Source organism: Gouania willdenowi, chromosome 12 (genome assembly GCF_900634775.1).
Source record: "Gouania willdenowi chromosome 12, fGouWil2.1, whole genome shotgun sequence".
NCBI lineage: Eukaryota > Metazoa > Chordata > Actinopteri > Blenniiformes > Gobiesocidae > Gouania > Gouania willdenowi.
The window spans coordinates 4,985,071-5,009,961 of record NC_041055.1 but is presented as its reverse complement, the minus strand read 5'-3'; the positions used below and the strand labels follow the sequence as shown (position 1 = coordinate 5,009,961).

The 24,891-nt window shown below is 38.8% G+C and overlaps 1 protein-coding gene across 1 annotated transcript; it reads left to right on the top strand.

Moving 5' to 3' along the window:
• Nucleotides 1-866: 866 nt before the first annotated feature.
• Nucleotides 867-24,762, top strand: LOC114473246 (MAM domain-containing protein 2-like). The gene is made up of 15 exons (XM_028462750.1): nt 867-1,034; nt 1,153-1,263; nt 6,058-6,323; nt 11,325-11,409; nt 13,090-13,224; nt 13,294-13,556; nt 15,595-15,688; nt 17,279-17,416; nt 19,239-19,358; nt 20,350-20,495; nt 21,503-21,599; nt 22,529-22,684; nt 23,474-23,727; nt 24,327-24,411; nt 24,488-24,762. Exons 1-15 carry the CDS (start codon nt 1,001-1,003, stop codon nt 24,532-24,534), a joined length of 2,031 nt encoding a protein of 676 aa, XP_028318551.1. The 5' UTR covers nt 867-1,000; the 3' UTR covers nt 24,535-24,762.
• Nucleotides 24,763-24,891: the final 129 nt, after the last annotated feature.

The window sequence follows — 24,891 nt, the reverse complement described above, 5'->3', positions numbered from 1 at the left end:
TGTTCGAGTTACGTCAAATTACGCGACTTCTTTCTGTGCTTGCTTTTCTTGAACAAACACTTTCCCGTTCAGTTCTCTTGACCAGGATGTTTTATTTGGTCTGGTTTGCTATTGTCGGCAAAAGTCCTTTAATGTGTGCAGCTGTTGGATGAATATTCTTCAGTACTCGCTCCAATTGCTCCACTTTTTCTTCCCTCTTCATTTCTTGCCTATTCCTCACCCTCTCCTTGATATTTAAGCACATATGAGTTACGATTTATGAAAAATCCAGGGAGAATAAACTTTTTGCAACTAGGAAGAATTTTCCTTCGTACGGCGTGGATCAAGTTTTTGTCAAGCTGTATGAATACATTTCAACCTTTACTGTAACCCAGTGGTTCCCCAACTTTTATTTGTTGCGACTTTTGAAGAATAAAACTTTTTCAGCCTCCTTGAGTTTGAAAATCGTTTCTAGCAGCACGAAAAAATGAGGAAATCAAACTCTGTTTGAGTTACGTCAAATTACGTGACTTCTTTCTGTGCTTGCCTTTCTTGAACAAACACTTTCCCGTTCAGTTCTCTTGACCAGGATGTTTTATATGGTCTGGTTTGCTATTGTCGGCAAAAGTTCTTTAAAGTGTGCAGCTGTTGGATGAATATTCTTCAGTACTCGCTCCAATTGCTCCACTTTTTCTTCCCTTTTCGTTTGTTGCCTATTCCTCACCCTCTCCTTCTTTTTCTCCATCAAACTCTCATTCGGTGATCCTCCTCCTCCTCCTCCTCCCCCTCCTCCTCCCCCTCCTCCTCCCCCTCCCCCTCCCCCTCCTCCTCCTCCTCCTCCTCCTCCTCCTCCTCTTCTTCCTCATCCTCTGACTCTGCAGTGTGCTGCCAGTCTGTGAGCTGGAGAGACACTGCACTGGGAGCACCCTCAGGAAAACTCTTCAAAAAGAAACTTTGCTGCAACTTTTTCTTATTTTTAAATGTGGATTTAAGAGCTGCTTTGCTTTCCATTGTCCGGTCCATGATGCTGTCCCTGTACCTCCTGGCTGTTGTCGGTGAGTTTTCTCTGTTAACGGTTAAACCATGCAGGACATGCTTTTGTCGCTGCCAGTGCAGATGATTCACTCTCACCATTCACCCTTTCCTTCTTTCCTCTCTGCACTCGCCCTGAAGTCTGTACCCAAGCACAAAGCCAGCTGCTGCCCGGATCGTGCAGCTTCAAGTCCAACACCTGCGGATACACTTCAGACGTAGACTCCAGGAGCTGGACCCTGCACAGAGATGGTACTTTACCCAATGCCCCAATGCATTTCACACGTGGACGTTTGTTGTGATGTTTCACTGGTTGTATCACTTCAGTAAAAGTTTTGGTGCGGTTTTTGGTCATGCATTAGCCTGAAAGGAAGAAAGTCCATCTGGTCCACATTGATTCCAATATCCGTGAACATCTGGAGACAGTGAAAGAACACATTTAGGCATTCATGTTGGGTTGGTGTTTCTGGCTGAATAAATGGCTGCAGCACATTACCTTAAATATTTAGACGGGGGAACAATATTCATCATTTTGACTGTGGTGCAACCACAATGGAAATATATTGAAGGAAGATGTGTTTTAGGTCACCCAACCACTAATGCTAACCCTAAACATAACAATAAACTAAACACTAAACCCAAGACTTAACTCTAGCCCTAAATTCCACTTTCTACTTTCAAACAAATGATTTGAAAAAGAAACACTAGAAACTATGGTCATGAGCTTTGGGTCTGATGCAGTAGGCTGAAATGTACTTCCTTCGTAGGGTGGCTAGGCTCTCCCTTAAGGCAAACATCCGTGGACTCCACTTTTAGAAATAGGGTGAGAAGGTCAGTCATCTGGGAGCGACTCAGGGTAGAGCTGCTGCTCCTCTGCATTGAGAAGAGCCAGATGAGGTGGCTCTGGCACCTGATTAGGATGCCCCCTGTACGCGTCCCTGGTGAGGCATTCAGGTCACGTCCCACCGGTAGGCGACTGTGAGGAAGACCCAGAACACGCTGGCCTGGGAACACCTCGGGAAAAGCTGGACGAAAGTGGCCGAGGAGAGGGAAGTCTGGGCCTCGCTGCTCAGGATGCTACTACCCTGACCCAACCACAGATACGCAGCAGAAAATGGATGGATGGACACTAGAAAATGGATTTTATGATTCAAACAAATCCTGGGTGTATATTGTATGAGGTCAAAAACAGATATAATGCAGAAGTAGGTTGTGTTTATTTATTACAATAAAAGAAGACTCCATCAAACCAAGCGCAATCTGTTTCATGAAAAAAGCAAGGCTTACAACAAGCCTTCTCAATGATTCAGTTAAATCAGTAACTCACAAATCCCAACCTAAGCCAAACAAATGAAGATGTACAAGGGCCTACACTACAAAGCTAAATAATTATATCCTGGATTTATCTCCATTAGCCGGCTTCACCTAACCAAACATTCTCCGTCAGACAGAAGCTGTCCTACGAATCTTGATAACTCGTTAAGTTAAGCGAGGTGATTTCAGCCTGGCATCTATATGTTTCCTATAGGATGTCATCAGGTAAATGAAAGGATAAATATTCTCTCTCCTGTCAGCGTCACATCAGATCCATACAGAGACGTGTTAACAGAATGATCCACCTTTTATTGGACAGGTCGTTTTCTAAGAGAACTGATTGGTCAGGAGGCAGGACTTTCATACTCGCTCAGATCCTAGCCGGAACAAAACTTGCTCCCGACCAGGTTAGTTGTTCAGCCTAAGTTACCATGGTGATTTAGCCCCATAAGATGTTAACCAGCTTCATACACACACAAGAGGAAATCCAGTTTTGTACTTTAGGCCCTAAAGGCTAATCTAAACCCTAATCCTAACCTTGGCGCAAAGTCTGACTCAAAACCAAACCCTGAGGTCTGTCAGTGCACTCACCCTACAATGACAAATATTAACTCAATGCAGATGAGGCTCAATTAGAAGAAGTGACCTTAGACAAAAAGTGAGTGTGCTATGGATGTGGATAACGTGACATCACTAAAGTCCACCAGACAACAAAGCTAAAGCTCTTGGATGGACCATCATGATGTAGATGGACCATGAAAAAACAAAACTGACAAAAAACTGTTAAATTAATAACACATATTACGAAACCAACAAAGCATGCACTTTAACTTTTTTGACAAAATAAAAGGGAAATCCACTATAACAAGTAAGAACTGAAGGCGGTTACAAGGCATCACCAGCAGCGTCTGCAAACAAATATTAAAAAGTGACCATTTTGTGTTTCACTCATAGAATTGGATTTGTCATCGTCTTCAAAGATTAACGCCTTTAAATAAAGCTGCAAACTCAGCACTGTGCTGTGAGTGACTTCTTGACTGTATCACTGAAAAAAATGCACTTGTTTAATTTAATTCTGAGTCTTATTCTGTGATGTTTAGAGCCAGAACACTGAAAACGGTCACATCTACTACTACTGCAGTGTGTGTGTGTGTGTGTGTGTGTGTGTGCGTGTTTGTGTGTGTGTGCGTGTGTGTGTGTGTGTGCGCGTGCGTGCGTGCACAGAGAGACTTTCCATCCACCGAATGGTTTTAATGATGTATTAACTGATGCTGTATGTGCCCAAACCGCAAAGCCTCAAATCCCACGACCAGTGTTTGAATTCAGGGTTTCTTGTGGCAGTTATTAACAACTCTTTGGTTGTTGTCAAGGAGATGCTGTGAGGAGGAAACATGGCTAAACACAACTCCAAAGTGGCTCCGAATGTACGTTTGTGTGGACGCTGCTGGAAGTTTCCTGTGTTGCACCTTCAGTCGAAGCCAGCTGAGCTGCTTTATTGAATCTGCCATGGTACCTGACATCATTCTGTCCTCATTTGTTCTCTAACTATCCGTCTAGAAAGGCTTTGGAAAAACAAACTCATTAAGTTTTTCTTCCCGCTGTAACCTTTGCTCCGGCTCGTCTGGAAATGTCTCGGCTGCAGCTCGACTTCTTTCCAGGATGTGTTGATCACTTGCTCCTTTCCTGTTTCATACGACTTGCTGCTTTTTCTGCCAGTTTGGTAAAAAAAAAAATGTATCCAACGCTCAGTCCTCACTTTCCTGCTTCAATGTCAGAAACTGTCCAAAAAGACACTGGGCATCGACTTGATCGGAATGTCTCATTATTTTTGTGAAACAGGTTAAATTGGTGTCTTTGATTTGGCAAAATGAATAGAAACATTACAACATTATTAAGTGAAATGAAATGAATTAAGTAAAAGTCCAAAGAGTCTGTGCTTACATTACATGATTGGAGTCATTTCTAATTGCAAATTATCTCTTTGTTTTTCTAAAAACCCTGGAATGTATCATTAATATTCCCTCAAAATTCCTGTAAATTGGATATTTACTTTTGAGAAAATGGGTTTCAAAATCAACGAATTTTGACGTAAAGATCCTGGATGTGCTAATATGTTTACCTCATTACCAGTACTTGGGTACTACAAACTGCAAAAAAATTATCTTTCACACATTTTTATCTTTTTAAAAAATCTGTATTTCTTCAGTCCAGCCCAAATCAAACTGCCATTAATTGTTGGTTGGTTTTTTGTTTGTTTTGTTGGTTTTTTGTTTGTTTTGTTGGTTTTTTGTTTGTTCTTATTAATCTAAAATTTAAAGTTTGTCTGTTAAAATATTTTTGGGGTAATTCTTTCTTGCCCGTGCAACCCTATAGTAAACTAGGATAGGCTTTATGATTATCTTGGGCAGAATAGGCTTTAATATTATTTATCACTAATTTATTGGTGAATATCAATTCATAACTAACATAAATTGGCTATTAATCATCTGTTAATAACAATAATAATATCAAAGAACAGAGCCGCCAAACTGGGCCACAGATTAATCATTAATGTACCCCAGTTAACATTTCCAGGTATAAATGATATGTAAAGTATGTATGTACAATATCCAAGCAATAAGTGACAGAAATCAGTCGCTGAAAGATCTTTACTTTAAATTTTCTTTGATTTCGTAACCAGGATAGGATTTTGTAAAAAGTTCTTTTAACAACCTGTGATTAAATATGACGACCAAATGTGCCCTGCAAATAATGTGGAGTTTTATTGAATTTGTGTATTTAGAGGGGGTGAAATATCTACAACGGGATTATTTGGTGATTTACACAATAACTTTTTCCTGCATGATGAATTGGATGCTTTGAATGGCCAGATTTGGCCCCCGAGCCTTGAGTTTGACATCAGTGCCCTTGAGGATGTAAAACTGCAGGTGATGAAGTGTTTTACAGCTGAAGCTGTGGCAGGAGAAATGTGCACCTGCAGGCAATGGAGGATTTAAGGGTCTTCAACATGTTTCCACATGAACTCTGTACGGACATGAGTGTTTGGCCACGCCTCTTTTTTAAGTTCTGGGCCAATGAAGACCAATCATACAGCTTCTACCTGGATAATGTGTTTCATTAGATAGATTAGATCAAACATTCTGGGAATACCGAGAACAAAAAAAGAAAAATGACAGAATTAATGTAGAATGAAGAATAAAAGTTAAAAAATTTTCCAATAAGCACAACTGTAACTTCACATTGCACTTTCAACTTAAAATAGTCAACTCCTCCCACCCCTTCATTTGTCCTACCCCTGCTCCCTCTTCCCTGTTCCTTTCCCCCTCACTAAGGTGCAACACTGCCCTCTTTTATTATGTCCAACCTTTAATAAAGTTTTTATCACCCTTCCTTATGGAGGAAATAGCTGTCACAAAAAAAATGCACTACACGTAGTGTTGACCTTCGACCTCTGCATGTGCAGACAAGGTAAAAAGTAAAGACAATTCTATGGATTGGTTTGCTGGACTCCACATCCCACAATGCAAAGCATGAAAATGTCACCAAACGGAGTGTTGCGGGCAAAGAGGAGAACAAACTTTCAATCGGCTTTTTCCACCTCAGGTCCTTTCTTTTTGGAGTAAATGTCATGAATGAAACTGAACTAATGTTGGTGTGTGTGTGTGTGTGTGTGTGTGTGTGTGTGTGTGTGTGTGTGTGTGTGTGTGTGTGTGTGTGTGTGCGTGTGTGTAGGTCGGTTCGTGGCAGTGGACCTAGAGGATGATGCTGCATCCAAACCAGGCAGGGAGGTTCCGGGCATCCTGCTGAGTCCACCTCTGGATCACAACGACTGGAGCTGCCTGAGGCTGGTCTACCAGATCACCGGGTCTGGGAGCCTGGAAGTCCTTCAGCGCTTCAATGGAAAGAGCATTGACAGGCCTCTGTGGAGCAGCCAGACTCCCTCAGACAGCTGGGTCATCTCAAGCATGGACCTGCAGAACCACACAGAGTCCTCCATGGTGAGAAATACACCCTTATTCTTTGGCCAACAGTGGGATGAATGACTCCAGGTTCTCCTGTGGGAACGTGGGGAAAAAAAATCCTTTAGATGTCAGAAGAAGGGTTAGCTGCTGTATTCAATATTCAAACATACACATGATCAACTCTTAAGTCTCTCAAACATGAATCTAATCTAAACCTGGGCAGTTTCCCAACCCAGACGAGCATAAATTGTTCTAAAGTCAAGATTTATATAGAACCCATTGTTTTGTCTGAACCTTAAACTCTCTAAAAACAGCTCCTTTATAAACGGTCACAACCCCAAACTCCTCACAGGCAATCTTTGAACTCAGTCAATCTCTTAATCTCATCAAGTCTGCACCACAAAGCTGTGTCACGAAGGAGGGATAACCTTTTATACCGTGGTACGGAAATAACTCATTGATCATTGTAAATCAAAAGTAGCTCAATAACGCTGAGCAGACGTGGGCGGAGTCATGGTTAGCTTGGTTGTTAGCCGCTGCTTTTGACAGAACGTAAATTCTAGCTGTAGTATTTAACTGGTACAGTCTGAATAGGTTTTTTTTACTAAGTTTCATGCTTGTGTTAAACGTTTAGGAGAACCTGAAGTATGCATACGCAAGAACAAAATGAAGCCAATTCATCATTTTGACTTTAGAAATGTATCTCTAATGGAAGCATGGCATGGTTTGACTGGTGAACATTGTTATTAGTGGCCTGGCAGTATAAGCTGCAGGGAACATTGTTATCTGAGGAAATCCTATTTCACAAAATCACCAAGTTTTGCACAAATGTCCAGTTCCATCCCACTGTAGGTGGAGCTACAGCAAGTATCTAAAGTTAAAAAAAAGGTAAATTCCCAACAAGTCAACCAAATGTAGGGGGATTATACTGGACCATGTCCTCTTTTTACATCTCGTCCGACCGGGTTTTAGAAACAGATGAAAATGTCCAGGTTTCCGTATTAACTCTGCTCACATTTGCTTTAATGGAAAATTTCCACCAGTTTTTGAAGCTTAAGGAATTGTTCTTTAGAGACAATATCATATCATTATGGTATATCTTACTCACACGTGACAGAATCATTCAAGATGCTGCTTTGTTTAGAGGAAATAGTCAGACACAAAGCAGAGAGAAGAGAAAAACTGAAAGAGACCAAATAACGGTGGATTTATTTTTAAAAATGTCAGTGAGAAAACCCTCCTGGATGATAAGAGAAACTCATCCTATAGGAGGTTAAGGTCTGTTATTGGACGTGTATATATATATATATATATGATGATAATTTAATGTTCTTGTTACAGCTCATCGTCAAACTGTCCTACAAAACATATTTATGATTTATCAAAAATTGATCCTACAGGGCATCAAAATGTTTGACTGTAAACAATGATGTTAACATACTTGCAAATTATTGCCAAACATATTTTCAATGTTCATGAAAAAAATGACAATTTTGCAGTCATATTGTGGATGATGTTTGGAAAATATCAGAATTTTAGCTCAAAAACTGAATTTTTAAAAAATTATTTTACAGCATTTTGAAAACAATTGGAGACAATGCAAAAAACATCTGTTTTTCACTTACAGAGCCAATAAATCATTGTTAAAATTTCATTTTGTTTTAAAAGCTTTTGAAATCTGCCTTTAAACGCTAACAGCTGCTGTCTTGCACACAGGTGTCTGACTTAGATAATGAGTGAAGCTAAAGGTGACATTTCCATGTGCTAATTAACTCAGTCACAGAGAGGATGTTTATAGTGTTGAAGATTGGGAGTTCAAGCCTCGGCTCATGTAACATTTCTATTTTTACCTAAAATTGGTGGCCCTAACCATTGCTGCGCAGCAGCTATAATCTCATTTTGTGACAGTGAAATTCATTTAGAGCTCTCTCATCATTCATTGTAGCGTGACTTGTCAAGAGGATCAGATTATTCATATTATTGGGGGTTCATTTTTATGACAGTTAAAACTATTCTTAATAAATTAACTAAATCATAATGCTTTTATTTGCAAATTACAAGTAAAAACAATAGAAAAACCAAGCGAAAGATATAAAAATCAAACTTTTTATGTTTGTAAAATTGAACCTTTGCCTGCAGTTGTTTCCGCTCAAAACACCACTGAAGGTGTGTAAAGCTTGTCTCTGCTGTTGAAAGACCAGATATAGGTTAATACTACATATGAAGCCCTAATGTAGGGTGTAGTCACTGTGTAAACACTGTGGGAACAGAGCCGCACATGTTTAGAATACGTGCTGAGGCTAAACCTGCTCTGACAAGGTCGCAACCTTCATGGTGGTACGTCAGTCCTGCTCCGAGCACCGGGCCCCTCGTAGCATAAACATCTGTCTCTGCAGACTATGGGCGGAGGCCTCCACTCACACATTGATGGAGGCTCAGATGTCCTCTAGTATCATTACAAACACCTGCATAATGTTGTACAATCCTTCACTTTATTTATACTAATTTATACTACACGCCTGAACGCAACACAAGGTGTTTAACATCAGTGAGGGGCAACTTTTATCACAGCAGGGGCCACAAAATGTTTGGTTTGATTAGACGGTCACATGATGATCAACCATGTCAGATTTTAGAATAATGACCAATCTGCCATTAACACAGTCATTGTGTCGATTTTATTTTGTATACATTTTTTTGTGGTCATTTTGTGTATTTTTGTCTTCAGATTGTGTTTTTTGGAGTAATTTTGATTTTCATTTTGTATTTTTTTTTTTTTTTCCAGTTTTTTCTGTCATTTTGTGTGTTTCTCGAGTAATTTTTTGCATTCCCTACATTTACTTGCCCATGTCTGCTTATTAAAGCAATCAAAAATAGAAATTTGTCTTAAAGCATAACTAAATAACTTTTTCACTATAATAAAAGTAATGAAAGTGTTTATGGGGTGATTGGGGGGTCTTTCATCTCCCCCTGCTGTCTCTGGCCAGAAAACTGCACTTGCACCGTTCCTGCCTTCAACCCGGTGGCAGACGTACTGCTTTACGGCAGCTCAATACAAACTAATGCTAGATTATGACCAGCCCCGTGGCTGCACAACTTATATCATGGCGGAGCCAGCAAAAAAAGGCAGAGAAGACCTTTGTCTGAGGAACCGAGCAACTCCATGCAATGACAGCTCAGCAGCAGCACACAGCAATCACACACACTGTTGTTGCCGCAACAGGCACACACGCACACTCACAGCCCAGCGCTCCATCAGGCAGCACACACACAAATACCCATCCATACATTTTCAGAGCCGCTTTGTCAGCACGCAAACAAACACATCACACACATTTCCACACTTCCTTCCATATTACTCCCACATCATTCATTTATTTTACTTGTTACATGCTGTTCACATGGTCACATGCGACTATATGTGTGAAAGCACCCTTAGTGTCACTGTTGTATTAGGATTTTTCAGTGATCGGTTGCTTCCGTCTTGGGAGAGCAAAGGTGCGCATGAAGGGGCAGGAGGTGGGGGGTGCAGAGTTTTTACGACAGTGGACCTTTGGGGGGAGCGCTAAGCGCAAGTTACTTAGTTCTGCTTTAATATTAAAAAAATATCTAATGAACTTGTTACATCACCAAGAATTAGACTGCAGATTAAATGATAAACAATGACCGATCTTGGAGCTATTTTCTACTACCCTTTTTCCTTCAGTTTCAAGATAAAAGATATTTGGGATTGTAATTACTTGCATTTGTAAAGGAAATCTAGTTTTAAACTTGCAATTTAGGACAGATCGAGGGAGACGCAAGGAGCAGCAGAGACGAGAGCAGAGTGAGCACGAAGAGACAAATTAAAAGTTGTTTACAGTACAGATCAAATATGAAAAGCTTTGAAATAATCAATTAACGTGCAAAGTACAATTAAACTATTCAGTCTTGCCGTCTTTGTCGGGAAGGTGAGGTGTTGTTGTAGAGGATGATGTCATGATGAAGTTCTGTGGGCGTGTTTCACCTGTGAGAGAACAGAGGGAGAGAGAGCAACGTGTTCTGTGTCAGAAATGGGATGTATAAGTAAATGCACAAAATGATCCTAAAAACACACGAAATGACAGAAAAATAGAAGAAAGGACAACTAAAATACACAAAAGGAAATCACTCCAAAAACACGCAAGACCATTACAAAAATATGCAAAATTATTCTAAAAACACACAAAAGGACAGAAAAACAGACAAAAGGACAACTAAAATACATGAAATAGCAACGCAATTACTCCAAAAACACACAAGACAACGACAAAAATACACAAAATGACAGATAAATACATCAAATGATAACAAAAACACACAAAATGACAGAAACATACATCAAAGGAAAGCAAAAATACATATGACAATGGAATTACTCCAAAAACAAACAAGACAACAACAAAAATACACAAAATGATTCCAAAAACACACAAAATGACAGATAAATATATCAAAGGACAACAACACACAAAATAACAGAAACACACATCAAAGGAAAAGAAAAATACACAAAATGACAACAGAATTACTAAAAAAAAACACAAGTTGATGACAAATATGACAGAAAAATATACAAAACAACAACAAAAGTCACACAAAACAGTATTTTCCTTCCTGTATTAATGCTCAGATTTGTCACATGAACTCTACTAAGGTTTATAGCTCTTGAATCAGACAGAAACCATCTCTGTTCTTTGTTCCTACAGGGGTTCAATACACAAGTAGGGACTATGACACACAACAGAACGGGAGAAACACAAAGAAACAACGAAATAAATCAGGAACTATGATATGAAGCTAAGCAGAAACAATCAGTGAAAAAAGTCTTTTCTAGAATATTCCTCCACTCACACCTTGAGTAGCTTCTCTTTCATCACCTCCCTCTTCCTATCGTGTCCCAGAACTCAGAGCATGAGTTTCCTCTGCTCTACATTGTGTGTGTGTGTGTGTGATGATGTCATTATATATTAGTGTGTCACTGGCTGTAGGTACTGAACATGTGTCGTTGATCATCAGGTGGTCCTGGAAGGCCGACCTGGACCTTCTGCAGGGAGCAGCGTGGCCATCTTTGAGATCGACATCACTCCAGGATACTGTCTGGGTCAGTGACTGTAGCACTTTACAGCAGTCAGCCATTACATTAGGACCAACCATCCCTCCAGGATACTGTCTGGGTCAGTGACTGTAGCACTTTACAGCAGTCAGCCATTACATTAGGACCAACCATCCCTCCAGGAACTTCTTAGCCTGTTTTTTATTACCATTGTGGCTAAGAATTGAATGATTTTAACAATATTACCATGAATATTAAATGAAGAAGTTACAGAGCGACAAACTTTAGATATAAATCAGTTTGGCTATTCTGATAAATTGTGGGAAAACTGCATATGACGGCGAGTTTTTTTCTGGAGGGACTGTATAATGTCATGGCTGGTAGTTATACTAGACAACATAAATCCACAAAATAACTACAAAAACACATGACGACAACAAAAAAAAACAACACCAAATGAGAGAAAATTTATAAAATTACAAAATGTCAACAAAAACACAGAAAACAAATACACAATAAATGCCTCCAAAACGCACAAAACAACTAGGAAATAGGAAAACAATAAATGACTTTGAAACCCCCCCCCCCCACAAATTACACAAAATGACCACAGAAAAAAAACAAAACAATAAATTACACCAAAAACACGACATGACGAGACAAACTTATTTTTCTTCCCTGTATTAATGCTCAGATTTGTTATTATTCTAAATGCTGACATGAATGTTGATAATGTGGGCGTCAGATCAGAAAATCCCTTGTTTGTGGCCCCGTTGTGATAAAAGTTGCCCATGTATGCTTTAGACAAGTGGTTCTCCAAGTACCACCATCATGACCAACATTAAAATACAGTAGCATAGTAGGACCAAGTATTCATTGAAAACAAAGCAGAGGTTTTATTCAACAAGTATATTTAATATTGTTGGCCACTGTAACATCACACATGGTTTGAACAGTAACACTGTGTTTAAATATAGGAAAATAAAACACAGTACTTAAATAATTTATCAAATAAAATTAATTTGGCATACCACTAGATGGAGCCTGCATACTACTAGTGGTACTCGTACCACAGTTTGAAAATCACTGATTTAGATGATCCAATTTGGCCTGCAGGAGAATAAACACAAATTATTGTGTAAATTACCAAATAATTTTGTTGTAGATCTCTCTGCCCTTCTAAATACACTAATTCAGGGGTCTCAAACCCATCTCGGTTCAGGGGCCAAATATGAACCAGTTTGAATGGTTTGACCTTAAGTGGGCCACAGATTTCTGGATGGGAAGAATGGCAAATTCAACATTAATGTACCCTCTGTAATTCCACGTATAAATGATATATAAATGATAAACTATGTGAGTATATCAGTCCCTGCAGGATGGCCACCTAAATTTCTCTGATTGTGGGAATATGGGGAAATTTCGTGGAATAATTTGAGGAAAATTTGCCAGATTTTGAAAAAGTTCTTTCAACAATTTGATATAAAAAATGACTACCATCAGGTGATATAAGAACTGAAAAACTGAGCTCTGCAAATAATGTGGATTTAAATTGAATTGTTGTATTTGGAGGGGTTGAGATGTATCTACAGCTGAATTAGTTGGTCATTTACAAAATGTTTCATGTTTTTTCTATCATTTTTACTTTCTCAACCAGGCCCAATTTGGCCCCCGGGCCTTGAGTTTGACACATATGCCATATTTGATTGTCGCAATGCGTGTCCACAGAGTGTGACTTCGAAGGGTCTCATCTGTGTGGATACAGCAACCAGTGGAACGCCAACGTCAACTGGTTTGTGGGCGGTGGCGGTCAACTTCTACACAACGACATACCCAACGACCACACGTATAACAACAGGACGGGTGAGTGCACAATATTTTTCAATTGCTTCTTGGTATCGATACATTTCTGACATCAGCTACGTTTCTCAGGTCACTTGATGTACGTGGACTCTGTGTACGCCAAGAGCTTTAAAGAGGTGGCCAAGCTGGTGTCGCCTCTGACCACCGTCCCCATGTCCGGATGCCTGAGTTTTAACTACCAGCGCAGCGAGGAAGGAGGAAACCTGTTCTCCGTGTTCACCCGGGACCGCCTGGGTCAGTACCAGGAGCTGTGGAGGCCAGAGAACCACAGCGAGCCTGAAAGAGAGTGGACCCTTGTACAGGTGGACATGAAGGCCCCATACTCCATACAGGTGTGTGCCTATGAGCGGTGTCGCAGAGAAATCTGTGACCTGTTAGATTCTGTGACCACAGCGAGTGACACCATAACAAAAGATATAAAGAAAATTTGCTTTTTTTGCTTTCATATAAATGCATACGGGCCAATTCTGATAGAAAAAATGATTTTGGGAAAATCAAGAATAAAAATGAAATGTCGAGAACAAAGTGGAAATGTCGAGAACAAAGTTGAAATTTTGAGAATAAAGTCGAAATGTCGAGATTAAAGTTGAAATTTCAAGAATAAAGTTGAAATTTTGAGAATAAAGTCAAAATGTCGAGATTAAAGTTGAAATTTCAAGAATAAAGTTGAAATTTCGAGAATAAAGTCGAAATGTCGAGATTAAAATTGAAATGTCGAGGTTGAAGTTGAAATTTTGAGAATAAAGATGAAATTTCAAGAATAAAGTTGAAATTTCAAGATTAAAGTTGAAATTTCAAGAATAAAGTTGAAATTTTGATAATAAAGTTGAAATGTCGAGAATAAAGTTGAAAATTTGAGAATAAAGTCGAAATGTTGAGATTAAAATTGAAATGTCGAGGTTAAAGTTGAAATTTCAAGAATAAAGTTGAAATTTCGAGAGTAAAGTCAAAATGTCGAGATTAAAATTGAAATTTCGAGAATAAAAATTAAAAAAATTAAATGGATAGATAGATAGATAGATAGATAGATAGATAGATAGATAGATAGATAGATAGATAGATAGATAGATAGATAGATAGATAGATAGATAGATAGATAGATGTATAGATAGATAGATAGATATATAGATGTATAGATAGATAGATAGATAGATATATAGATGTATAGATAGATAGCATATATAGATCGCTGTATAGATAGATAGCTAGATGTATCGCTCAGACTTCGCTCGCTCGCTGTCTCGCTCGCTCGCTCGCTGTATCGCTGTCTCGCTCGCTCCTCCTCGCTCGCTCGCTCGCTGTCTCGCTCGCTCGCTCGCTGTCTCGCTGTCTCGCTCGCTTGTCTCGCTCGCTCGCTGTCTCGCTGTCTCGCTCGCTTCTCGCTCGCTCGCTGTCTCGCTCGCTCGCTAGCTCTCTCGCTGTCTCGCTCGCTCGCTCGCTCGCTGTCTCGCTGTCTCGCTCGTCGCTCGCTCGCTCGCTCGCTCGCTCGCTCGCTCTGTCTCGCTGTCTCGCTGTCTCGCTCGCTGTCTCGCTCGCTCGCTTCTCTCGCTCTCGCTCGCTCGCTGTCTCGCTGTCTCGCTCGCTTTCTCGCTCGCTCGCTGTCTCCTGTCTCGCTCGCTCGCTGTCTCCTGTCTCGCTCGCTCGCTCGCTCTCTCGCTGTCTCGCTCGCTCGCTCGCTCGCTCGCTCGCTCGCTTCTCGCTCGCTCGCTCGCTCGCTCGCTCGCTCGCTCGCTCCTGCTTCTCTGTCGCTCGCTCGCTGTCTCGCTGTCTCGCTGTCTCGCTCGCTGTCTCGCTCGCTCGCTGTCTCGCTGTCTCGCTCGCTCGCTGTCTCGCTGTCTCGCTCGCTCGCTCGCTCTCTCGCTTCTCGCTCGCTCGCTCGCTCGCTCTCGCTCCGCGCGTCTCCCTCGCTCGCTTCGCTCGCTCGCTGTCTCTCTGCTCGCTGTCTCTTCTGTCCGCTCGCTCGCTGTCTCGCTGTCTCGCTCGCTGTCTCGCTCGCTCGCTTCTCGCTGTCTCGCTCGCTCGCTGTCTCGCTTTCTCGCTCGCTCGCTCGCTCTCTCGCTGTCTCGCTCGCTCGCTCGCTCGCTCGCTCGCTCCTCTTTCTCGCTCGCTCGCTCGCGCTCGCTCGCTCGCTCGCTCTCTCGCTCGCTGTCTCGCTGTCCTCGATAGATAGATGGATAGATGTATAGATGTATCGTAGCTAGCTACTCTATATACATTTCCTACCATTTACTTTGCAAATGCATAGAAAACCATTGATAATGTGTCAGAAACATGTGAGTAAGTGAAGTGCAGAGATGGAAAACTCTGGTATTCCCAGTTTGTGCTCCTAACTACTGCTGTGTTTACGAGCATGTGTTATGGAACCCTCAGGGGTTCTTTGAAGCAGCCTTTAACAGTCCTCGAAGCGGTCGCATCGCCCTTGATGACATTTCCTTCTCTCCAGAGTTCTGCAGCAAAGACACAGGTGAGCTGCTCATTTCATCTGAGTAGACATTAATTTAGATACATGTACAGTACATTTATTATTGAGGAAAATAATGTCATATTTGGTTAAATATTTGGTACTCAAATCGATTAACCTTTTTTAATTAGAATTGTGCTTTTATTTTGTTAAGGGGAAGTTATTTAACTATAAGTAGAAGGATTTCATGTGATGAGATGAAATGAGATAAGATTAGATCAAATAAAATAAGATTAGGTCAAATTAGATGAGCAAGAGTTGATATGGGATAGGTAGTAAAAGATTAAATAATCCAAAAATAAGATGAGAGGAAATAAGATATAATAATATGAGAAAAGATGATACCAACTGGGATGAGTTTAGATAAAATGAGAAGAGGAAAAATGAGAAAACATTAAATGAGATAAGATTAGATAATGAGTTAAGTAGAAAAACCAAGATGAGGAAAGACTAAATCAAATGAGATTAGATAAAGTGTGATAAAGTGAGATTAGATCAAATAAAATGAGATATAATGAGATAAAATGAGATGTGATAGGAAAAGACACGATAAACCAAAACTGAGATAAGATTAAATTAAATAAAATTAGATAAAGGTGATACAGTGAGATGAGATACAATGATGTAAAATGGGACGAAACATTTCAAATGAGATAAATAAATAGATAAGATTAGATAATGAGTTAAGCAGAAAAAGATCAATCAAGATAAGGTATGATTAGATCAAATGAGATGAGATTAGATGTGATAAAGTGAGATTATTAGATCAAATAAAATTTGATATGCGATATGATGATAAAGATATGCCAAAAATGAGATGAAATAAGATTAGAATAAATAAAATGAGATAAAGGTGGTGAAATATGACATGAGATAGGATGATGTAAAATGGGAAAAAGAAATTGAAATGAGATAAATAAATAGATAAGATTAGATCATGAGTTAAGTAGAAAAAGAATAAGATTATTCATGATGAGGTAAGATTAGAATAAATAAAATGAGATAAAGGTGGTACAATGAGATGAAATATGAGATGAGATACAATGATGTAAAATGGGATGAGCTTAGATGAGAAATTGAAATAAGACGAAATAATGAGATAATTAGTTAAGTGGCAAAGCAAAGATAAACAGAGGTGAGATGATTGATTATGAAAATTATGAGATAATGAAAAATAACAGAAAAAGACAGTATTATTTGTTCATAAATTAATAAAACTTCTGACCTAAAAATGTCTCTAAATGGAGCTGAATTTGTTCTGAAACGTAGATATTATTTCCAAAGTGTCTTACGTTCTATTTCAAGATTTCTTTGAACATCTGGTGCATTCAATGTTGGGAAGGTTTTGGACACTCATCTTTTATTCTATATTTTCTATCTATCTGTATAGCTCTATTCTATGTTTTATTCTGTTTTCTATACTATAGCCTGCTTTTATCTAAAACATTAGAGAAATAAATGAAAAACTTTACCTGGAATCATCTTACATTTATTTTTTCTCTTCTCAGGAGTTTTTAGGATTTTAGGGGATGTTTTGGTATTTATTACGAGTAGAGGGAAAAACCACACTTTGACCAAGATGTTGTTCCACAGAGCCGACCTTTGACCCTTCCATCGCCAACTGCGACTTTGAGTCTGGTTTGTGTCGCTACACTCAGAGCCAGCTGACATGGAGGAAAGTGTCTGTGAAGCCCAACATCTTCAGGATTGGAGACCACACCACAGGGGCCGGTACGGCTACACCCCATGACCTCTGACCCTTGTCATCACAACCATGCACCTGCTACACCAGCAGGGCGGCGACCTTCAACTTCAAAGGAGGGTCATTCCAGGTCAATCCAAAAAAAATTTCAAGACATCCCACGCACTTTGGTCTCATAAAATTCAGAAATTCTTACCAATTGTTCCATGATAATTCAATAGGTACACTGTATTTTTAGTTTGATCGGATAAATACTTTTTGAGTTATGGACATTTTAGTGAAGTGGCTATGTGTCGATTTTCGTGCATCATTAATTTTCTTCCATTTTCAGTTTCCAACATGGTAAATGGACTTGATTTATATAGCGCTACACTGAAGTAGTCCCATTCACACAATAATGGGACTGAGCCGCCATGCAAGGCACTGCTCAACCACTGGGAGAAACTTAAGGTTCAGTGTCTTGCCCAAGGACACTTTGACGCATAGACAGGTATAGACTGGGATCAAACCCCCAACCTCTTAATCAGAAGACGACCCCTCTTCTTTGGTATAGTAATACAGCTCCAACCCTACTCTCTCAGAATATACAAAAACATCTGATATACAGTATATCTAGTGGACATTTGGACATGACAGATCCCCAAAAGTGGAAAAAAAATTGTTGGAGTTTGGGTCTGGAACATGTTTGGCTCTTCAGGAAACAACTTAGCATATGCCTCAGCTCCCTGTAATTTGATCAGCTTAGAGCTATGAACATAGACTGTTCACATCACTAATGATTAGTCACATATATGCATTGGTTCTTTGGTGACAGTCTCTTGAAATCCAAAAAAATACTTTTAAAAAATATTTTTATTGGCCAATAACTGCATGTGGGTAAGAAAAAATCTGATCTCGGTTTTATTTTGTAGTATAAAGCAGGAGCTTTCAACTGGTGGGTGGGGACCCAAAAGTGGGTCGTGGGCCTGTAGTAGGTGTGCCATGGACAGCTGGTCAAAAATAAATAAGGCATGCTGTGAAATGCATGGTACACAGGAAAATATAAAGATTTATGTTTTTAAAAAGATGATATACAGTATGTGTGTTTTCAACAGCTATTTCTGGAAAAACTACATTTGGTTGGTTGAATTAAAAAAAAAAAAAAAGCTGGGTTGCAATTTCATAACCGTGGCAAAATGTGGGTCCCAGGGTGAGACCACCTGGTATAAAGATTACTCCCTCTCACTAAATTGTCCATATCTCAAAAAATATTCATCCAATCAAATAAAAAATTTCCAGTTGTGCCGATTGAATAATCACAGAACAATTGGTAAAAATGAGACAAAAATGCGTGGGCCATTAGTGAAGTGACATGGAATGAATAACCCAGGAGCCATTTAGGCCACACCTACCAAAGGAAAAGAAGTGCGAAAGCTGCAAATCAATCAGAATTGTGGCACAAACGTAACGCCATACGAGCGTGCTTGTGTTTATACAGTCGCTCCAGTGGTATCTGCCATTATGTCCTTGCGCAAGGCACTTCACCCACATTGCCTAGTATGAATGTAGTGTGTGAGTGAGTGTTGGTGGTGGTGGTCGGAGGGGCCGATGGCGCACTATGGCAGCCTTGCTTCCGTCAGTCTTCCCCAGGGCAGCTGTGGCTACAATAGTAGCTTTCCACCACTAAGTGTGGAGTGAGTGTCTATGATAAAGCACTATATAAAATCCAATGTATTATTATGATTATGAATATTTATACGCTGGGTTAAAATATGTGTCTACAGTCTCATACACAAGTTACATTTCAACTGATCCATTATATAAAAAAGTTGGACATCTTTCACAGTTTGGTTTGTTTGTTGGATCTTTTAGGTTCATTTTTGCTGACTCATTCCCGCCTCGGCCTCCAGCCCGGCTACGTTAGCCGTCTGATTAGTCCCACTCTGCCAGGGAACATGAAGTACTGCCTGAGGTTTCATTTCTCTCTGAGGGGTGAGTGACACCCACAGGCTTTTTCAATCCAATCAGATTTCATTCTCAAACCGACAGCATTCATTTATGTGGATTTTTTTTGTTACTCCTGACCAGATTTACAGCAATATTTGTGAAATTTGTGATTATTTTTCTCTTAAAAATATAATGTCAATGTTAAATCTAAATATTAAATCTAAATCTAAATCTTAAATCTTAAATCTTAAATCCAAAATCTAAATCTTAAATCTAAATGTCACATTTAAATTGAAATACTAAATGTTAAATCTAAATGCTAAATTTAAAACTTTGAGTTTTTATTTTGGTATTTCTGGTGAATTTGCATACTAACTAATATTTAGTTTCACCTGTGACATTTAGATTTAACATTTAAATTTAACATTTAGATTTAGATGTAACATTTATATTTGAATGTAATTTTTAGATTTAACATTTAGATTTAGACTCAACATTTATATTTAAATGTAAAATTTTGATTTAACATTTATCATTTAGATTTAGATCTATCATTTATTTTTAAATATAATGTTTAGATTTAACATTAGGTGTAGAATTAACATTTAGATATAAAGGAAATATTTATATTTAACATTTAGTATTTAGATTTAAATCTATCATTTATATCTAAATATAATATTTAGATTTAACATTTAGATGTAGATTTAACATTTAGGTTTTAATGAAATATTTAGATTTAACATTTAGATTTAGTTTTACCATTTATATTCAAATGCAATATTTATATTTAACATTTAGACTTAGATTTAACATTTAGACTTAGATTTAACATTTAGACTTAGATTTAACATTTAGATTTAAATGTAATATTGAGATATACCATTTAGATGTAGATTTAACATTTAACTTTAATTTTTATTTTTATATTTTTACATGAAAAAAACATCACAAATTTCACAAATATTGCTGTAATTCTGGTAAATTTTTGTTGCTAAATGTTAAAATGCTCAACTTCACAATCGGCGCCCCACAGGTTTCAACCAGACGACGCAGGCGCTGACCGTTTACCTGCAGAACCAGCAGAGCGGGGGCCTGGAGAGGATCTGGACTCAAGGAGAAAAGTCCAGAGGAATTTGGATCGCTGCAGACGTCACATTCCACACGTCACAGCCTGCAGAGGTTTGAAATGGAAGCGGAATCTACAAATATCGGGATTCCGATACGATCCTCACATTTTAGTTTTCCTATTTAACTTATTCATATGATATCAGGATCAATGATGTAGGGCATCATTGGGCAAGTTTTGCATGAATATTATGAAAAAAATGTATAATAAGGCTGAAAATAAATGTAAATAGATTTAGAATAATTTAAAAAAAAAAGGACAGACAGTCGCACCACATGATATTTTGAAACTTTGAATAACAGAATAAATTACAGAAGTAATTTAGTCACAATTTATAAAAAGAAAAAATCAAAGTGAGGGCATATATACTAAATTACTACATTTTTGGTATCTTGTTATGCCTTTTAAAACTTTTTCAACTAAAAGAAATGCAAATGGGAGAATTTACTCAAACAAATGTCAAAGGTTGAAAATTAGTTTTTGACTCGATCACAAGCAATGTGTTTGTTGATAAAATGATAAAATGTGTGACTTGAACTTTGAAAAAGTTTTATGCAAAACATTCAAAGTTACATTTCTGATATTACCATATTTTGCTTGTGTTTCTTTTGCTAGATGAGAAACACAATTATTTACTTTGTTTTGGATTATTTATGGTTTTCAACATGACATGAAGTCAGTCTGTGTGACATTAAATTTCCATGAGCCAAAATATCATTGTTTTATACACTTTCAATTTGTGAAAACTGCACAAATGTGACTTTGTCAGAGTTTGTGGTTATGACATTTTAACCATCAACATCTTTAAGTAAAATTTGCAAATACATCACCTGATTGGCCGCTACGTGAAAGGCTTGGATGAAAATCCTGATCCCGATCAGACCTTGGCACAGTCTAGGCTGGGAGAAAAGTACTGGGCTAAGAGCAGATCCCTGAGGAATTCCACTAGTGATATAAAACAAGATGGCAACAAATGCTCCTCAAACAAACATGTATGAAAGTCGAAGTCTGAGATTAAGACAATATTCACCGCTGTTCAGAGATGAATTTTGCTCCTCAGGTGGCTTTCGTCAGCTCTTGTCGTAGTTTTTGGGACTGTGGCTTCGTTGCTCTGGACGACATCAGCGTGAGCCTTGGAGACTGTGAGCTGGTGTCAGGTAATAAATACAGTAATAATATACCAGGGACCCCAACTGTACCTGAAGGTGGTTGAACACAGACATGAACATTGAAGAACAGTCATGTGGAGACAGGTCCATCTATAAGGGGGAATAAAGGGGAGAGATTTTTGGGGTCCATCCATAAAGTCAGTAAAATGATGGTCCATTGTTCTATGAATCTGTGATAAACACATTTATTTATTTATCTGAATATAATCATTGTTTTCCAGTTTATTATGATTTGTGCCATAGTATATAGTCATCTTAAAGATACGAAATCCTTGTTTTAATCACAAATAATCAGTTAAAAGTGACCAAAAATGGTGGAAAAGGTGGTGAAATCAGATTTAAAAACCACAAAAATTGGTTAAAAGTTTCAAATTAGAGTGACCAAAAACAGACAAAAGAAGTGACCAAAAATGGTGGAAAAGTGTCAATATTTGAACATTTAAGAGAAACAATTTGTTTAAACTGGCAAATAATGGGCATGACCAATTGTGAATGTGGTTAAATTGACAAAAGCATAAAATATGGTGAAAAGTGACAATAATGTGTCAACAATTGCGACAGGTTGGGAAAAGTGAAAGTGGAAAAAAGTGCAGAAAAGGCATTGGAATTTGATGAAGAAGTGGCAGAAATGGGAGTAATGTAGCAAAAAATGCAGTAAAAGGAGCAAAAAATATGGCACATAAAGTGATAAAAACAGATTAAAATATGGCAAGTTTGGTGTAGTCGCAAAAAAAGGCAAAAATAAGCAAAAATGTATTCAAATTGTTCAAAAATATTCTTAGTTTCTTGAAGGCATCTGGCGACCCTCTCCCAAATTCTCGCGACCCCAAATGGGAATCTTGCCCCAAGGTTGAGAACCCCTGGATTAGAAGACAGTTTTGGTAATTGATTTATTGTGAACACTCACCATCTGGCAGGTCCGTTGTCTTCTCCACCGGGACATTGTGACTTCGAAGTCGGGCTGTGTGGTTACACTCAGGACAAACAGAGCGATGCTGTCGACTGGGAGAGGAGGAGAGGACCCACTCCCACCTCCTACACTGGACCCAGAGGAGACCACAGCAAAGGGCTCGGTGAGGACCCAACATTATCACCATCACCCACATAGTCGGCTTCTTTACGGCTTTCCCACGGCTGACCATGACTGGTTCCTGTAAAACTGTGTAAAGAGTACTGATATGTAAATCCTACTCAAGTACAAGTACAAGTAAAAAGTAGCTCAATTAAATAGTACTCAAAGTAAAATTTACTAGTTACTTACACCCCTCATGTTTATGTCTGGTAATAAATCTTGCCACGTACGGTTCTCTTGAATACAGTAAATCTTGCACAATTGTAACTTGCTTTGTCCAAATGTACAATTCTTTAAAAAAAATAAAAAATACCAATAAATTCAATTCAATTTAAAAAAAAATTCTCAGGCTCTAAGAAGTACAGCTTATGCACTCTTAAGTCAAAAGAAGCTCAACTGAATACTTGGAGACATGGGAAACTGGAGGCACGGGGGCCATGTGTGGCCATCCATCTACTTTTATATGGTCTCTAAAGTAAATGCACAAAATGACAACAAAAATATACAAAATGGCAAAACAAAAAACAAAAAAGATTTTAAAAATATACAAAATCAGGAAAAAATATCCCAAATAACCAAAATGCACAAAAATATACAAAATGAGAGAAAAATACAAATTTACACGGTAATGGTTGGGTGTAGAAATGTAACAAATGACTTTACTTCTTTTAAATTATACTTAAACACGAGTAAAATGACTGATTAAGAAATATACTAAAAGTAAAAAGTAAAAGTACTCATAAAAGCAACTCAGTTACAGTAACGTGAGTACTGTACTTGTAATCCACAGGATACTACCTGTACCTGGAGGCCTCTGATTTACTGCCGGGTGAGAACGCCCGGCTGAAGTCCCGCCCCTTCAGGGGAACTCAGGGCCCACAATGTCTGAGCTTCTTCTACCACATGTACGGCTCGGGTACGGGTCACCTCAGCGTGCACGTGGACAAGGGCGGAGAGGACGTGTTGCTGTGGCAACGGAGTGGCGAGCAATGCGTGGCCTGGCTGAGGGCCCAAGTAGAGTACCAGTGTGAGAGCCAGCACCAGGTGAGGGGCCACAATAGCGACCTTCATTCCTCAACAGTGATTGGTTGAAATCATCCTCCTGCTCCTTTAAAAGTACCAGAGGTGAATTTACGGCAATGGTTCCATTGGTTCCAGGGTAAAATGTGCTCAAATTACAAAAATGACTCAAAAACACACAAAACAATAATGTACAAAATGAGAAAAAAAAACATCCACCGAAAATATCCACGAATTGTGATTGGAAGAAAAATATTAAAAATAACAAATATGACTAAATAACAAAAAAAATACACAAATAAAAAAATGAGAAAATGCACAAAATGACAATACAAATAAACTAAGAGAAAAACAAATATGAAATACTAAGAAAACGACACAAAATAATCCCAAAAATGACAAACATAACTCGAAAAATACACAAAACTTTTCTTATTTTCTCACCTGTAATAATGCTCAGATTGTTCATTATTCTAAACACTGACATAAATGTTGATAATGTAGCTCTGCTCTAGCGCCTCCACCTGGACAATATTCTCTATTACAGCTAATTACTAGCATGACATCCTGATGAAGCCCAGATGTTTTCATCAGGAATGTAACCATGAATATTTCTGTGTCAGATTGTGTTTGAAGCCGTCCGAGGTTCGTCGGTGAGGAGTGACATCGCCATCGATGACATCCTGTTGGAAAGTGGCCCCTGCCCAGGTAACGGGCCCCTTTAAGACACGATGAAGCCTCGTGAAATGCAAAGTCTGATGTATGATGTGTGTTTGTCCTTCAGAGATGGAGATCCAAACCTCTGTGGGGAACTCCAACGACATCGAGTAGAAAGACAGCATTTTGCGTAGATTGCATGTTCACCCAGTTTTGCACATTACGGAGGAAGAAGAAGAAGAAAACGACCCTGACTGATGTTAGTCTGAACATGTGGACAAAGAAATTTAGTCACAGACACATTTCAGTCTGCCAGGAAGTGATCCGACTGTAACTCCAAATTTATATGCATTAGATTAATGCTCACCGCTTAATTAAAGCTAAAAGGTTCTTTATCGTCAATGCTTGTTTTCCTTTTTCTGGAAACTTAACTGTGTTTTATTCTGTGGACTTTACATGATCCATAAACAGCCCAGGCCAGCACAGGGAGAACATGCAAACTCCACTCAAAAAGTTCCAGGGTCCATCATG